The sequence below is a fragment of the Petaurus breviceps genome, unplaced genomic scaffold (assembly GCF_028583685.1).
Source record: "Petaurus breviceps papuanus isolate PSGF00001 unplaced genomic scaffold, PetGlider_PUasm1.0 582, whole genome shotgun sequence".
Classification (NCBI taxonomy): domain Eukaryota; kingdom Metazoa; phylum Chordata; class Mammalia; order Diprotodontia; family Petauridae; genus Petaurus; species Petaurus breviceps.
Window position 1 is genome coordinate 1,705,971 of NW_027186390.1, and position 16,754 is coordinate 1,722,724.

Below are 16,754 nucleotides of genomic sequence, written 5' to 3' on the forward strand. Positions count from 1 at the left end.
CTGCTCCCCCTTGCAAAAGCCAACTATTACACAACTGTGCAACCCAACTGCATTCGACTCTACCAAGTGTCATTCTCATTAGCAGGAAGGTTTGCTCTCCACATAATCTACCATGCAATGCTTAAAGCAGACAGGTGCAAATTACAAGCTGTTTCATTTTGGCTGTTATCCCTTAAGTAGTCAAAGTAATAGGCTCAGAGAACAGAAAAGGATCCAACTTCAGCTGCATAAATGAAAGTCTTAACAGGGACATACCAGCTGGTTAGGAGAATTAAATGTGGTGAATACCGAATAATACTTTTATGCCATTTGAGGAGGAAAAAATAATAGTCTCAGTGAGATTTTATTTTCCATAGGATATTTTGCCCTTTCAAATACTGACTCTCCACCAGTTTAATGCAAATACCTTCCTTGCTGGAGTGCAGGAGAACAGAAGCCAGAATACCTGTCTCTATTTACCCTCATTATGCTCCATAGAGCATTTCAGGCACTGTTAAGTTTACTTGGACCCAGACCAGGCTGACAATATTTCCAACTTTTCTTTTGGCTATATTCAGGCCAAACCCCAAAAGAGGAAAACTTTGCCACCACCACCACCACACAGACATGCACATCTACAAAAAACGCCCCATAAAGCAAAGAAAGCCTGGACAAGCCTGCCGAGCTAGTTTGCTGATGTTGGGAATAGATGTTTCCTTTAGGAGCACCTAATCTAATTTCATGGAAGAGACATGCCATGCCAGGATGTGTATGAATCTGAGGTATGCCTTCCCTAAAAGGGACTTAAATTATGTCATTCCGAAGTTGCTCTTCTTTTTGACTTCCTGCTTGCATGGGGACTGCTGTCTGGAAGCAGTAACTTTAATTTTAACTCTATAGCGGCTGATGAGCTCTATCTGTGTGATCTCTGGGAGCAGATAAGGAGAGGGAGACAGCTCAGAGCACGGCTTGTTTACAGCTGGGCAGAGCAAAACAGCTAGACACAAATGAGGGCTGACGGTTTCATGAAGCACAATTGGTTGATCACAGATTCAATCTGACTGCCCTGAACTGAGCGATGATCCGTACAGTATGCAAAATTCACTTTCTTGCTGGTCTGTGCCCACCAGCCTTGCAGCAGCGCTCCCAGAGCCCCTCAGCCTGGACTTTGAGTGGATCCAGAGATGAACTTGGCATTGTTGTGCCCAATTCCTTCTGACAACAATCACATTCTTTTAAAAACTTCATCGGTTTGGGTTGTCACTGGTTATAAATGAGGTTTGTGTGTGTGGTTTATGCTTGCCGTTCTCCCAAAGATTTTATTTCTAGGTGGAAGAGTCAGAATCAGAGAAGGTTTGTTGCATTTTAAATGGCAAAGAGGCAAGACATATCACTGAAAACCCAAAACACTGTTAACATTTTGGGAAAAGTAGTTCTCCCCTGCATTTGTATCAATAGTTATTGCCTGTCTTCTTCCATCTACAACATAATGCTCACATTAACAAGAGAGCATAGCAAAAATGACCTTTTTTTTTTCCTTCAGATATTTTTTTCCAAGGAGAAAAGACACTAGAAGAAGTAGCATATCTTTGAAAACAAACCAGGGCCATATATTATCAGCTTTGGCTTATTCACAATAAATTTGTTCATTTCTGGCATTTTTTATCTTGTTGTTGTTGCTTTATTTCCTTAACATTTTCAATGGAGTTCTGATAGAAATAGCTCTAGCACAAAGCAGCACCTTGGGCTTATTTGTATATATTTAATGTTTTGTGAACTATAGTACAAGTGGATAAAATGACTATTTTTTTGTAATTGAATTAAAATATCGGGATATATAAGCTTATCTTCTAACAGGCTCATTGACATCATCCGCAGGATAATTCCAATAGTGGATAGTATGACATGAAATTCACCCTATTCTCATGGGATTTTGATTTCTTTGGATGCTCTCTATATTTTGAAGGCTTCTCATTCCAAGTAGTTTGGAGATTATTGTTATCTCATTCTCATCTTTTTGGTGGGAGTCACACTTGGAATGCCACTACTACCATGCTACCATTCCTTTATATTCAGTATTCAACAAACTATCTGCAGAAGTGTATAAAATAAATTTTTTTTTGTGATTGATGATGATGGTGATGATGGAAAGTGGATAGGTGTGGTTGACACTAAAACATAGGCTGGAAAGAAGAAAGAAGATAATGACCAGAAGCTTTTTCTTTAATTCTAGAATTTAGTTTAGATATCAGATTCATGTGAACTTATTAAAGAACAATTACTTTAGGCATAAATTTGCATAAATACATGAACTTAACTACTGGTGACTAATGAGGAGATGAATGTAAAATGTGAGTGAGGATAATTTTGTTCCGGAATTCTAAGAAGTGAAAGCTTCATCAGGAAAGAGAAAACTAAAACAAGATGGGGGACACAATGCAATTTACACTATTTAAAGGTGCCCATGTGTAAAGGAGAGAAAAGAGTAAGAGAACTGGCAAAAGGCTAGGAGTGGGAAATAGTTCTCAATTTCTTCTGAAGCAAAAAGTGATAGAACTTGTGTAGAGTACCTAGGCCACAAATAAAAATTGCACCATTATCTTGTTGTCTTTCAGAAGAATCTGTCTTTGAAAACCACATATTGCTTTCATTATCAATATGTGAAGTTATAAAAACATCTGGGAGACCCTCATTGCACTAGTGGCAAATGCCTTATTTCCTTTGAAGTTCTTTACAAAGAAGAGGTACCTGTTAATAAGTTGCATCAAGATATTTTTAAACACATATCAGAAGCCGAAATGAGAAAAGTGACAAGCTACTGAGCAATGTGAAGAAATCAACTGTCCTCAGTTGAAGACTTTGAGAACACAATCAGACTTCTTCTGCTATTTTGTAAAATGTAGGAACAGTGGATGACATTGTAAAGTATTGCTTAGAAAAGTTCACAATCATAGGCCTCAGTGAATACAGCCTATTTTTTTTTAATCTTAAAAATTGAGGGGGAGCAGCTAGGTGGCAAAGTGAATAGAGCACTGGCCCTGGAGTCAGGAGGACCTGAGTTCAAATCTGACCTCAGACACTTAACACAAAAGCTAGCCATGTGACCTTGGGCAAGTCACTTAACCCCAATTGCCCTCCCTTCCCCCCTCCAAAAAGCAAAAAAAAAAAAATTTGAGGGAACTGGTAAATTGGTATGCCGGCATTTCCCCCCCAATTACTACTTGCAGCATATATTTACTATGTATTTCTATGGCATAATGTCATATTTTGGAGCATGCTATAATCTGTTGAAGAACCACTTAAACCTTATAAAAGATTTTACACATTACTTGGTACATCAAACAGTACTTTCTCAATTCAATATATATTTCAAAATTAAATGTCAGAATTGTTTCATTACATAAAACTTTTAAGCATAATTTCTAAATATTGAATTCCCCCCCAAAGGTTTGATATATTCATTCTCTTTTGATGAAAATCTTTGAAATTTATCTGAATTTCTCTTGATTTTGGACATTTTAGACTACCTTTTTTAAATAACAAAAAATATTTTAATATTTTTATTCAGGTTTCATTTTATTGAATTAGAAATTTATCATTTCTAATAATTTTAATGATATTAAGTTGTCTTTATTGTACACAGAATGTTACTTTTTCTATAATACTGTTAATCAAAAAGTTCTAAGAAAAATAATTAATTAGTCTAACTGCATAATAATAGATTCATTAGTTCAGTCTTAAGTATATCCTTTGGAAATAAATATAATTGAAAGAATGACATATTTTTTTCTAAAAAGTTGGTAATTAATTGAGAACTTTTGAATTCAAAGTGAATTATTAGAAGTTTTGGCAGCTCCATTAAAATATCTGATCTACATGTCAACATATTTTCTGTTTATATCAAAGTGTAGATAAAATCTTTTTTTCAGATATTTAGAATTCTATTTTGAACCTTCATCAAATCAATGACATAACCTAAAATGGATCCATCTTTTGCATACTGGTAACTACTTTGCAGGAGCATGAATTGTGTGCCTTTTTTTCCCTCTCTCACTCTAGTGCCTTGTGTTATCATAAGAATTATTTCTCATATTGAATTACAGAGTTTCTACTGCAGATTTTTGAGTTTGACAGTTACTCAGTATCCCATTTGGAATATGTAAGAGTATGAGAAATCTAATAATATTTCTTGCTATTCATTTTCATTTTGACCATTTTTTATGCATTTTAATATTAATGGGTTTTCTAGAAATGTAATGAATCCTGGGTTTTGGTGACATGTAATATCTGATGTGGCATCTCATGAACTCATTGTAATTTCTATTACAGTATGCTACTTCTAGTACTATACATTATTTTGTCCTTTCCCTAAACTTGTGGTTGTATATGAAGACATGTGCTTTGCTCTTTACTAGCTTGGTGATGGTCATAATAAAATCCTGAAGACTATGGAAAGTGGGTTAAATATAGAATAATAAAAAAAGTTTTTGACTTGGAACATCTCTCTCACCCCAAAGAAGCAGAACGCTAACCTAGCTCTACTGAGTACTCAACTCAAATGCAAGTTTTCCAATGCTGTTCATTTGTTAAGGGTTCTTTGCAGTAATTAAAATTGATAAAAAAAAAATCACAAGTATTTTACTGTGACCTTCGTTTGGCATTTATATTAACTTTTCTTATCCCATTTTATTTAATTCTTCCACTGCTGTTGTTCAATTAGTGGTTGACCCCTTTAGGAGAGCTACAAATTAAATGACATTTCAATGCCATCCCATATTTAAAATACTGTGTTAGTTGTGGATCATAAATGATGATCTTCATTCTTTAGCTAATTTATTCATTTAACAATTTCCCTCCAGAAGTTCCAGCAGAAGGCTCCGAAGCAAACTAAGCAGAAGAAATCCAAGTCAGCTGAATTTCTGATGGGTGAGCCTTGCTTGATGAGTTATTGCTCATAATTTGTGTAAGGATTAATTAACTAATTACAGACAAATGGCTGTGGGCGAAATTTTGCTCTTGCTTGTCAGGGTGCAATTTGTAATTATTTTAATCATTTATTCTTTTTTTTAAGAGTTAATTTTAACCTAATTCTGTTTTGGCGACATTTGAGGACGATACACTTGAGTCTTTGAGCAAAGGAATTACTGGAAGGAATTTTCTGCTTGTCATTGGAATACACTTTGGTAAAATGTGCTCTTCTGACCTCCTTGTTTTCTATAGCAAAAGAAGATGGAGCAGCCACAGAAGGCATCGAAAATCCAGCTTTTAACATCAGCAGCACAGATCTTTCAGCATATCAGACTTCAGAGGAGAAAGTTATTAAACATGACAAGCCAGATAGCACCCTTGCAGCTCACCCACAGAAACTCCGGCTACAGGCCTGTGCTGAACCAAGAGGTGTGATTTCAATCTTGATTATGCTCACCCTGAGTGACAGTTGCTGTGTTTCTGATCTAACCTGGGCATTCCACAGTTAACATCACACATTCCAGCCCAGCTTGCCTGCACATGCTTTTAGGAGGAAGTAAGGGGTGTTGACATACATTGTACCTCAACTTTTAGGGATCTGCAGTTCCCCTAAAAATCGTCCAGGTGATAAATCTTCCTTGTGCAAGTAATTGCCTCATTAAATGGCCTCATATGTTTAAGACTTTGATTTTTCTGAGAGTAGATGGTGGCTTTCTCTTGCAATGCAGAATTCTAGTGTGGAAGAGATGAAATGGGATTAAATATTGGCACTGACATTTAAAGTCACCTGCCCAACCATCTACAGGTTGGCTCTACACCATTGTCAACCCTCTGGGACCCTGTTGCTCTGACCTGGGAAGGGCCTTCAGAGCACGGATTCTTAATATTTTTTGTGCATCATAGATTTATTTGGAAGTATGGGGAAGCCCCCTTGTAGCACAATGTTTTTGGTTTTTATTTTTAAATGGAAAGAAATGTTAAATTTCATTTAGAGGTTAGTGAAAACAAAGATTATATATATATATATATATATATATATATATATATAAAATATTTTTTTTCTGTGTCAGGAGAGCAAAATGCTAGTAGTTTAAAAGGGAGGGGTCATCTGTCTACATTTCCAGCCGAAAAGAAGTGAGTAAATTAGTATTTCTGAAAATGGGGTCCATCAGTTTATAAGATCATTGATTCAGAGTTGGAAGGAATCTCAGAGACCCTTTAATCTTATCCACTCATTTCACATATAAGGAACTGAATCCCAGAGAGGTAAGTGATCTGTCCAGATTCACATAGCTAGTAGTTGGTAAAGGTAGAATTTGAACCCAGGTTTACCTGACTCCAAATTCAGCAAGTCTATTAACTGTATCATTCTCCTTGAACAAGGGTAATAGGTATCCCTCCTAAAACTTCTGGGTGTGGAGAGATTGTCAACCCCTCAGTATAAATCTGAACTTTCCATGTTTTTGCAATCTGCCCCATGGCAGATTCAATTTCAACTTCAGTCATGAGTTATTCCAAATTTCCAAGAAGGAAAGAGGTTATTTTTTATATCTCTTAAAGAAGCATGTTATTTCAATCGTCTATCTGTCCTCTTGCCCTTATTATTCAGCACCTAAAGTCACTACAGCAAGCACAGAACAAACAGCTTTTTGGGATAGAACTGTCTTTGAAGTAATGAGGCATGATCTGGTACAGATGTGCTCATTGCTCTTCCCAGTAACCTGGTCTCATTATTACTTCCACCTGTTCCTGATCTTGTTAGGCTACTGAATAGCAGGGCATTGGGTGCATGTGTGTGTGCAGGCATGTGTGCACCCACTCGTGTGAGTATGTATGCATGCAATTTGGATGTCTGTAGCCCCAGACAGTCTTTTTAATAATCCTGGATTTCAAAAGTCTACAGTATCTTGCAGAGTGCAATGAAAGGGTCCGGAATATGACCATCACTTGTTCCGGGAGGGGCTTTAGTGTTGTTGATTCTAGGTAGTAGGAAGGGATATATATATATATATATATATATATATATATATATATATATGTATATGACTAGGCTGGCACATATCATTATACTAGGTAAGCTGAACCAATTGGTTTCTCTCTTTGCAAGGGAAAAACCAGGACTAGGCCAGAGGATCAAGGTCAACTACTTGAAAAGTCATAAGGAAAGCTTTAGTAAGGGTGGTGGATGGACAAGGAAATCTTAGGGAGGAGAACAGTTACTTCAGTGGAAGAACTCCTGAGAATAAAGCCTTTTTTTCCTACATATTGTAGGAATTCTCTATGATAAATCACCTTTCTTGCTCTTCACCCTTCTCCCATGCACTCAAGAAAAACGTGGGAACTTTTAAAGTTAGCTATTGCTTAAGTCATCTTGTTATAGGCCTGCTTACAAACCAAAGGCAACTGATTGGTCTAGAAATAGAACATTATTTATTCAGGACAGAAATGTGAAGTAAAACAGTAGAAAAAAAAGAACTGCCCACATTTTCAGTGAATATAGTCTCATTCTTCTCCAAATGCTTATTAACTGATAGAAAAACCTTAGGAAGTGTCTCTGTAGGTAAAAAAGAGTTTGGGTTCTCAGTGAAGGCATGCCCAGGATTTTTGCTTAGATAATCAATTCTCAGTTCCATATTAACCAGAATGTTTACTCTGCTTGTTTCACTTGCTACAGTGGCACTCCATATCTATCAAGAAGACTAAAATCTCTGTTGCTAATATTTCTCTATTCCTGGATAATGCTATTGTAGTCCCCTTTTCCCTTTGTAGCCTGCTCTTTACCACAAGCCTCTGTTTCTTTCTCTTCAATATTCACTATATGGATAGACTCATGAAAAACGAAGCCTTTGTTCTCCACAGATGAATGATTGCACTCTGGGATAAGGTTTGGTAGAATTTACTTATCAGACATGCCTGTTATATTTTTTCTACAATAAAAACAAAAACAAATTACACATCTTACATTTAATAACTCCCTATTGCTTCTGGGATAAAATACAGAACTCCGACTAACTCCTTCTTTTGTCATTTACATCACTCTTTACAGTTTGGCATCTCTTTATTTTTCCAGATGGAAAAATTCTTCCTACCCTTTCTCCTTCCTCTTTACCCCTCCTCCTCAGTACACTCTATATTCTAACTGGTCTACTTGGTTGTTGTTTACCCTACATGATGTTCCATCTCCTGCCTCTGTTTCTTTACAAAATTGTAGCTCCCTTCCCAGTCTCCATCCCATGCCTGGAATTTTCTATCTCTTTACCTCATAGATTTTCTAGTTTCCTTCAAAATATAGTTGAAACACTACCTTCTCTTATTGTGAAGTTCCATCCAATTTATGAAGCATCTGTTGTCTATTGTTCCCATTCTTCTTGATTTCTCTGCAACACCTGACATTTTTGTAATATTTGTAAAAAAAAATCTTTATGTAATTATATACATACAGATATCCAGAGGCTTTTCCTGATTCAGTTGTTAGTGGTTTCCAAATTAAAATGACTTTGTATATAGTCTTCATATGTTTCATATTACTTGTTTACATCCATGTTACTTATTTCTAGGAGATTATGAACAGTCTGTGGGAAGACATTATTTTGTTTTAATCCTTTATGTCCAGTGCTTAGAACATAGTATTAATCAGTTAGCCAACCAACAAAGATTTATTAAATTTATTATGCATAAGGTGCTGTGATAAGCATTGGAGATACAAAGAAAAACCAGAAAAAGTCCCTGTCCTCAAGTTTACATTCTAATGAGGGTACATATGAAAAAAAATCATATTTTATACAAAACAAACACATGAGTAACTTTGAGAAGGAAAGCACTAGCTGCTAGTTGTGAGTAGGGGAATCAGGAAAAGTTTAATGTAGGAGGTGGCACTTGAGCTGAATTTTGAAATAAATCGGGGATTCTAAGAGGCAGAAGTAGAGAAAGAGTTCACCTGAGGTATGAAGGGCAACCAGTGCAAGGCATGGGGACAGGAGGCAAAACATCCTGTTTGAGGAACAAGTAGCCAATATGATTGTTCTGTACAATGCATCGAGGGGAATGATATGTAAGAAGACTGGAAAGGTAGAAGTGGGACTGAGTTATAAATATCAAACAGAAGAATTTATATTTGCTCCTTGGAGTAATAGAGAACCATTGGGATTTGTTGAGAGGGAGAGTAATATACTTGTGCTTTGTGAAAATCACTTTTGCTGCTGTGGGGAAGATGTTTTAGAGTAGTGAAAGACTTGAGGTAGGAAGACCAATTAGGAAACTATTTTAGTAATTTAGGCAAAAAGTAGTGAGGATCAGAATTGGAGTGTAGCCCTGTGAGAGGGTAAGCAGGTCCAGTTGTGAGAGGTGTTGTTGAGAAAAAAATCCAGGATTTTGCAATGGGGGTGAATGAGAATGAAGAGTTAAGGATTTCATTGAGACCCAGAACTTGGGTGACCAGAAAGACGGTGGTACTCTCAACAAAAATAAGGAAGTTCAGAAGAAGATGTGCTTGGGGGAAAGATGATTTTTGTTTTGGACACCTTGGGTCTTAAATGGCCATACTTTGAAATATCCAGGAAGCAAGTGATCTGAATGCAGGATTAGAATTCAGAAGAGAGACTAGAGTGCAGGATTAGCAGTCAGAAGAGAGACTAGAGTTATGCAGGTAGCTCTGGGAGTCATCTGCATAGAGCTGATAAAAGAACTAGTAAAAAAAAAAAAGAGAGAGATCATACAAAGGGCCCAGGGCAGAGCCTTAGGAGACACCTGTAGTTAGTGGTTGTTACACAAATGAGGATCCAACAAAGGAGACTGAGAAAGATTGGTCAGATAGGAGAGAGTAATGTCATGAAAACCCATAGATGAGAGTGCATATAGGAGGAGAGGATACTCAACATGTATGCAACAAAGTACATAAAAATTTTATGCCACTGTTTGAAAAACATCAAATGTTGAAGAGAAATCAAGAATGAGGACAGAAGACACTCAATAGGTGCTTCATGAATTGAATGGAATTTCACAAGTACAGAGAATATCCAGTGTTCATTAATTTAAGTATACCATGTTCACATTAAATTTTATCCAGTATACAAGGAATATACATGCAGAAACATAATATGTAATACCCATCTTAAAGAGGCATAGAGTAGACCTAATAAATACATTTTATGCACATGTGCAATACATATTTGGATGTTATAAAAACTATATTTAAAATTATTGGATGGTGTATGATTTTCACCAATAGCTTATATGTCTTACATAATTTCTTCTAGTGGATACTGTCAGGTCACACATAAAATCTCATACCCCATCACCCTGGTAGCATCTTACATCAACTTGTTTATTGTCAGAAAGTTCTGACACTTTTGTTGTGATCCATTGTAACTTCTGCATCTCCTCACTTTCCCTCCACTAGCATTTCAGGTATGCTGATCAAGTCAGCACTTTCATTTTATACATTGAATGCTGTTTTCACACTTTTTATGTGCATCTGCTGTCATCTCGCTCTAGAGGAATCTGTTCTATCCCAGTTCCAGAGCTTTTTCTTGTCTCGAGCACCGAGAAACAGCATATTCTTTCATTGACTCGTATTGATAGGTCTTCTTCTCATACTTCATGTGGGATCTCTTAAAGTTTGATACATGTTTCCAAAGACAAGATCCAACTTCTGTTCTTTGGGAACCAGAGCTTGAGTCTGCAGGGACCATGCACCTTCCCTGAAGTCTCTATTACTCACAGCTTGTAGACCCTTTTTCTGTAGCTGATTCCCCACCAGTTGTCCACTTTTCAAATGGCATCTAGTCAAGGAGGTTCGATTCAAAACCATGATGTTATGCTTCTTTACATTCACCACACAGAAGATACGCCAAACTCACTACTGCATTGTCTTATGTAAGTGACCCTGTTACATAAATCACCTTCACCTCCTCCATGTAGATTAATAGGTTTTAAATTCACATGGCTTAAGAGGTTCCTAGTTCCACAATACCTATTGAATTCATAGGTGGCTGGAACTGTTCCTTTTTCTGGCTAGTGACATCCAAATTAACACTTGTCAGGGTATAAATGACTGAATTATTGTCTTGGGAATTGAGTTCTGTAGATAGAACTCAGAATTCATTCATCAGTTCTCATCTCTTTGAAAAAAGAAATCTAAACCTAAGATTTGTAGGTAGGGGTATGAAATCTTACTATCACTGAGTTCTTTCCTCATTACAATAGAGTTCTGGTGGCCATTACTTTCTTGCTAAAAACAATAACAAAACAACAACCAAAGAGAAAAAAAAACCTGCTGCCAAGTCCTTTAAACTGGGATCAGTGTGTACCCACGTGGTTTGATTGAATTGGCAAAAGCCTGCACATTGATACATGTATGAGGAAGCTAACCAAGTCTTTAATGCTTGGTCATATTTCTAGTTACAATGATTTCCAAATGGTTCCAGAGTTTGAACTAGATTGTTCTTCCCTGCTGCTCCTTCTCCCCCCGCCCCCATTACAATGTATCCACTAATGTCCCTATCAAACTGAAACTGTGATTCTCTTGGAAGCAGAATGGCATTTAGAAAATAACAGTTGTATAAACACTAAAACATGAAAAAAAAACCTATGACATCATTGCAATGCCTCTCAATAATCACACTAGCTGGGTACTACAAAGAAGAGAAATTAAAAAAAATATTAAATCACTATTGGGATCTCATGACATTAGGAATGAGGGATTCAACATATCACACATACATAACCCTTAGCTTCCCTTTGCATGGTTGCTATGAGAAACTACAGCAAGATTTTGGTAGGTGAAGGTTTATTTCAAAAGTTTTCTTGAAGTTTTTTTTCAATGTATTTTATTATATTTGGAAATGTAATGATATTAACTATATATTTTTTCTAGAAACAACATTACAAATGATTGTTAAACTCTCAAGCTATACCGCAAAGGATCCTTTAATTTACAAGATAGCTGATTAAGCGTGTGGAAAACAATTCACATTTATTTAGCACTTTAAGGTTAAACAGAACACATTTCACACAGTAGGCCATTGTGGTTATATTATCCCCATCTTACAGAAGATAAAAACTGAGGCCTGGGGAATTTTAAATGGCTTTCCTAAGCTCACACACTTATTAAAATCAGAGCTAGAATTACAGAGCTGTGATTCGAATAGTTGTTGTTTGGCTCTAAGTACAGCATTTTTCCACTTCACTCCACTTCCTCTCAAGGTATTTTGGATATTTATATTGCCTTTTAAAACAGTTAGCCTCTATGTACAACAGCTGGAGAAAATACTTTCTGAATTTTATTTTGGGACACCAAGAACACATCCAGCTCCAGCTCTAATGTCAAAAATGATGACTCCTTACTTTATTGTGCAGGAGAATTATTGGAAATGATGATGGGGAAACAGGGTAGGTGCTCCTGGATACAGTGCTGGGACATCTGGTCTCACAGTCCAATACTTAATATTTGGGATCTTAGGTGTTTTTTGTTCCCTAATTATCTAACCCATTAACTACTGTGCATGAATTAGTAAATATATGACACTGTCCTCCTTGTTCTGTTTTGATGGCTTGATGTACTGCCATAAGTTCAGCATATTGACTACTTCCACCTATGCCAGTACTTTCCAAAGTCTGCCTAGTACATGGGTTTTAGGCTACTGCTTTCCAAAGTCTTTTGTGGAACAAATATTTTGCTGTCCCAGTAAACTATGCATGTCTCTTTTCTTCAGTTAATCCATCATAACTCTCACTCCATTTTACTGAGGACTGTACCAACTGTTGCTTTGGTTCCTGGGGGTGTATCATTCCCCTCAGTGCCTAAATTTGCTATAGATTCATGTGGAGCAGAAATTCCATTTTTGCCTGTTTTAGCACTATTATGAAAAGACCATTTCCAATTGATTATGCTAGCCTCTTGTGCATGTCCAATTCTGTGAGAAGCTGGGGTACTCATTACCCAGGTCATAATCAGGACTCTAGATTGTAATATCACTTCATGGCCCAGAGTCAGTTGTTCAGTCTCTACCAAAGCCCAATATGCAGCTAACAACTGCTTTTCAAAAGGTGTATATTGACCTCCAGATTAAAGGAGCTTCCTAGACCAAGATCCTAAGGATAGATTTCAACATTGTTGCTTTTGCTATAAACTCCAGTTTGCATAATCATCCTATACATGCACTTGTAATTCCACTGGGCCATTTTGCATAGGCCATAAATCTAGGGTCAATTGTATAGCAGCCTTGGCTTCTTCAAAAGTTTTACTCTGCTCAAGTTCCCAATCAAAGTCATATTTCTTTCAAGTAACTTTATATAAGAGTTTCATAATCTGGGGTGGCTAGGTGATGCAGTGAATAGAGCATGGACCTGGAGTCAGGAGGACCTGAGTTCAAATCTGGCCTCAGATACTTACCAAAAAAAAAGACAAAACAAACAAACTAGCCATGTGACCTTGGGCAAGTCACTTAACCCCAACTAACCTCCAAAAATAAAAAGAGTTTCATAATCTGTCCCAGATGTGGAATGTGGTCCCTCCAATATTCAAATAATCATATATACTTTTGGGCCTCCTTCTTATTGATAGGGATAGGAAAATCCTGAATCTTTCATCAGGCTGTGGAAGAATCTCTTTCAGACCCTTATTGCACTGAATATCCCAAAATTTTACATTTTGAGCTGATCCTTGAAAACTCACAGGGTTAATTTCCTACCCTTTGTTTTTCATATGCTCAATTATAAGTGTCAATCTTCTCCACTTCTTTTACATCTTTTCACTGTATCATAACCTCATCTATGTAATGGATAAGCTATACACCATGTAGCCCTAATTCATCCAAATTTACAGCCACAATCTTATGACAAATAGTGGGGCTATGTAGAAATCCTTGTGGCAAGCTTGTGAAAGTATATTGTCTGACCTGCCAAGTGAAAGCAAACTGGTTCCATTGTTTAAAATCTATTAGGATAGTAAAGAAAGCATTGACTAAATCAACAACTGCATGCCATATTCCATCATATTTCTGGATCCTTTCTATTAAGGTAATGGTATCTGGAACAGCAGCATACAAGGAGGGAGTGACCTTATTCAATTGTCTATAATCCATTTTCATTTTCCACATCCCAACTGACTTTCATGCTGGTCAGACAAGATTATTCCATTGAGTGGTTGTAGGAAATAACACTCTTGCTTCAATATATTGCCATCTTGCCCACCTGGCATACAATACTGCTTTAAAGTAATCACTTCAGAAGGCTCAAGTAAAGTTATTGGGTCCATTTTTATTTTTCCCCACTAAAACTGTATTAATTACTATCTTCCTTACTGCAAATGGGTATCTTCCTGCAGGGAAATTCAGAATCAATCATATCTCTCAATATATCTATTCCAATGACATATTTAGGAATGGGTACAATAACCACCATATATTCTTTCTGAGATAACTGTCCAATTTTCATTGTTAGTTTAACTTGTCTGGCTTATATTTCAGCCCCTCCCACTTCTGTGATGGTAATAGAAGTTCCATGTTTAAACTTATCAGGGTTTCCATAGATAAGGGAGGCCTCCACCCCAGTATCTATCAATGCCCTAGTAACAGCAATTGATCCATTTTTCCAATGTATGGTTAAACCAATATGGTGTCTGTGTATTTCTTTAATCTAGGCTGGGGCTTGCCCTATTTCCTATTCTCCCTGAAGGTGTGACAAACTTGGATACAATGATTCAGGAGTATCTGGAGAGGTGGTTTCTACTTCCCTATTCAGTCTAATATTAAGTACCTTTTCTTGGTACATCTTATATAGCTCTTTAGTTGGAGTACCATTTATTCTTCTAAAAACTATCCCTGCTTTCAGTAGAGCAGTAAACAATTATTTTCTTGTCAATACATTCTGACTTTGAATCCACTGGCTATTTACTCTTCTCTCTTGAGGAAATTTATCTTTTCCCCATTCCCCTAAGTCACTTAATTGTTAAATCTTATCCAACATGTCCAAAACAGGGTGCCCTATTTCCCCAATTAATAGAGTCATAACTGGGTGCTTATAAGAAGGAGGAGCCATCTTCAGTATGATATTTCTATGAGGAACTGCTAAGGGGATATTGTGATACACATAAGCATCTCTAGCCATAAAATCAGTTTTCATTATTTCCTCCTCTAGCTTTCTCATACAATCTCTAAGTGAGGACCAGGGTCTATCTCCACCAGGCCACATAGAGTCAGAAGGATATTGCTTATTGCATGCCTATGTAGCTAAAGTTAACAGTTTAATTGCATTGTTACCTCCTTGCACATGGCAACCCCTAAAAGTTTGATGTACAAAAGGAACCTAATACCTATGAATTTCAAGCAATGCACACTATCTACCAGTACTCCTCTGGCCCCTTCATCACTGATTCTCACCATACAAGATATTAAAGATTCTCCCATCCTTTCTGGTGAATTGACTTAATATATCAGTAACCTCTTGTTGGGTGAAATCCTCAATTATTTCCTTGAACTCTGGCCCCAGTGGTTCTCCTGCTTTCTTATTAGTATGGGGCAAACTTCTGAATTGTAAGCCTCCTCATCTAACTTAGTTCCATTCTCCTCACATGAATTCTCCTGGCAGTCTTTGGGGCAACTATGGCCAGCCTGTACAAAACCTGCATGCACATTCCTTTTGTTAGCTTTTTGCTTCCTTTTAGCTAAATGAACAGTAGCTTATTCTTCTACCACCTGAAACCCTCCAATTTGCTCTTCTAAAGGAAAGTCCAAATGCCCTGGCATAGAAAACTTCTCATGCAAAGTATCCAACTCCCTTTCCATCTGAACTTTCTCCTCTAGAAGTTTATCTCTGCTTTTACACATAAGATGATAACTTGTTAGCAAGGCCTAGCCACTCCTACACACCCCGGCCATTTCTTTCCCTGGTTCTATAGGTATTTCTAGCAAACATCTTTCTAAATGTTTGGGTTCTCCCTTCTGTAGCCTTGGTTCCCAGTTTTCACAGAGATCTGTGCTTTTAGCCTATTCTCTTGCTAGGGAGGAATTAGGTAAATCCTCCCATTCTGGAATAACCATTTATTTTTCTTGCCTCCAAATTGATATCTGATATTTTGTGATCCCATCCTTGTTGCCAAATATAATGCCAGTGCAATATTCACAGCACCCACAAGGGCTATGAAGGTGCTGGTATAGGTCTCAAACACAAAATGCAACAGACTTTCCACATGAAAGACAAAACCAAAACATTTATTCAAACAACAGAAAGCCAAATCCCCAAACCAGAAAGCCAAATACATCATAGAGGTCAAGAAGTTGGTACACATATCCAATGCAGTGAGCACCAACATCCCCAAGTCTTCCCTCCATCAGGCCTTCAAAACAAAATAAATTCCCTTAAGCAAAAATTCCCCTCTCTTCCTCACACTACCTGCTCTGCCTCCATGCTGCTTGGTTCCAGCTCTGCTTGTGCTCTCTAATGCTCCTTCCTCCTCCACCCTTCCTGTTCTACCCTTTCAGCAAGCTACTACCACCGTGGGCTCCATATGATTATATTTGACATATTAAGTGCAGGAAAGGTCTTCAAATTCCCTTAGGTCTATTAAGGGGCGGGAAAGATCTTCAAATTCCCATTACCATTATGGGGTAACAAGAATGTCATGGAAAATCATCAGCAATGGTAAAATTTGCAGAAAAGCTGGAGGTGCTGGGTCTCCACAGACTATATTAAGCAGGGTAGAGTGAGAGGAATTGAAGGAGATAAACCCAATATGAAAGTAGTAGTAGAGGTACTCAGTATTAAATGCTTGCATTAAGAAAGTACTAAAGATACAACCAGGAAGTTGC

General features: G+C 37.2%; 1 protein-coding gene across 1 annotated transcript in view; it reads left to right on the plus strand.

Annotated features, from left to right (window-relative positions):
• Positions 1-389: 389 nt before the first annotated feature.
• Positions 390-16,754, plus strand: part of LOC138173472 (orofacial cleft 1 candidate gene 1 protein homolog) — a 117,585-nt gene continuing 101,220 nt past the window's right edge. The window contains exons 1-3 of the mRNA XM_069103475.1: positions 390-761; positions 4,839-4,905; positions 5,200-5,376. Of these exons, the coding sequence (XP_068959576.1) occupies positions 732-761; positions 4,839-4,905; positions 5,200-5,376 (274 nt within the window). The 5' untranslated portion in view covers positions 390-731. The remainder of the gene's footprint in view (positions 762-4,838; positions 4,906-5,199; positions 5,377-16,754) is intronic.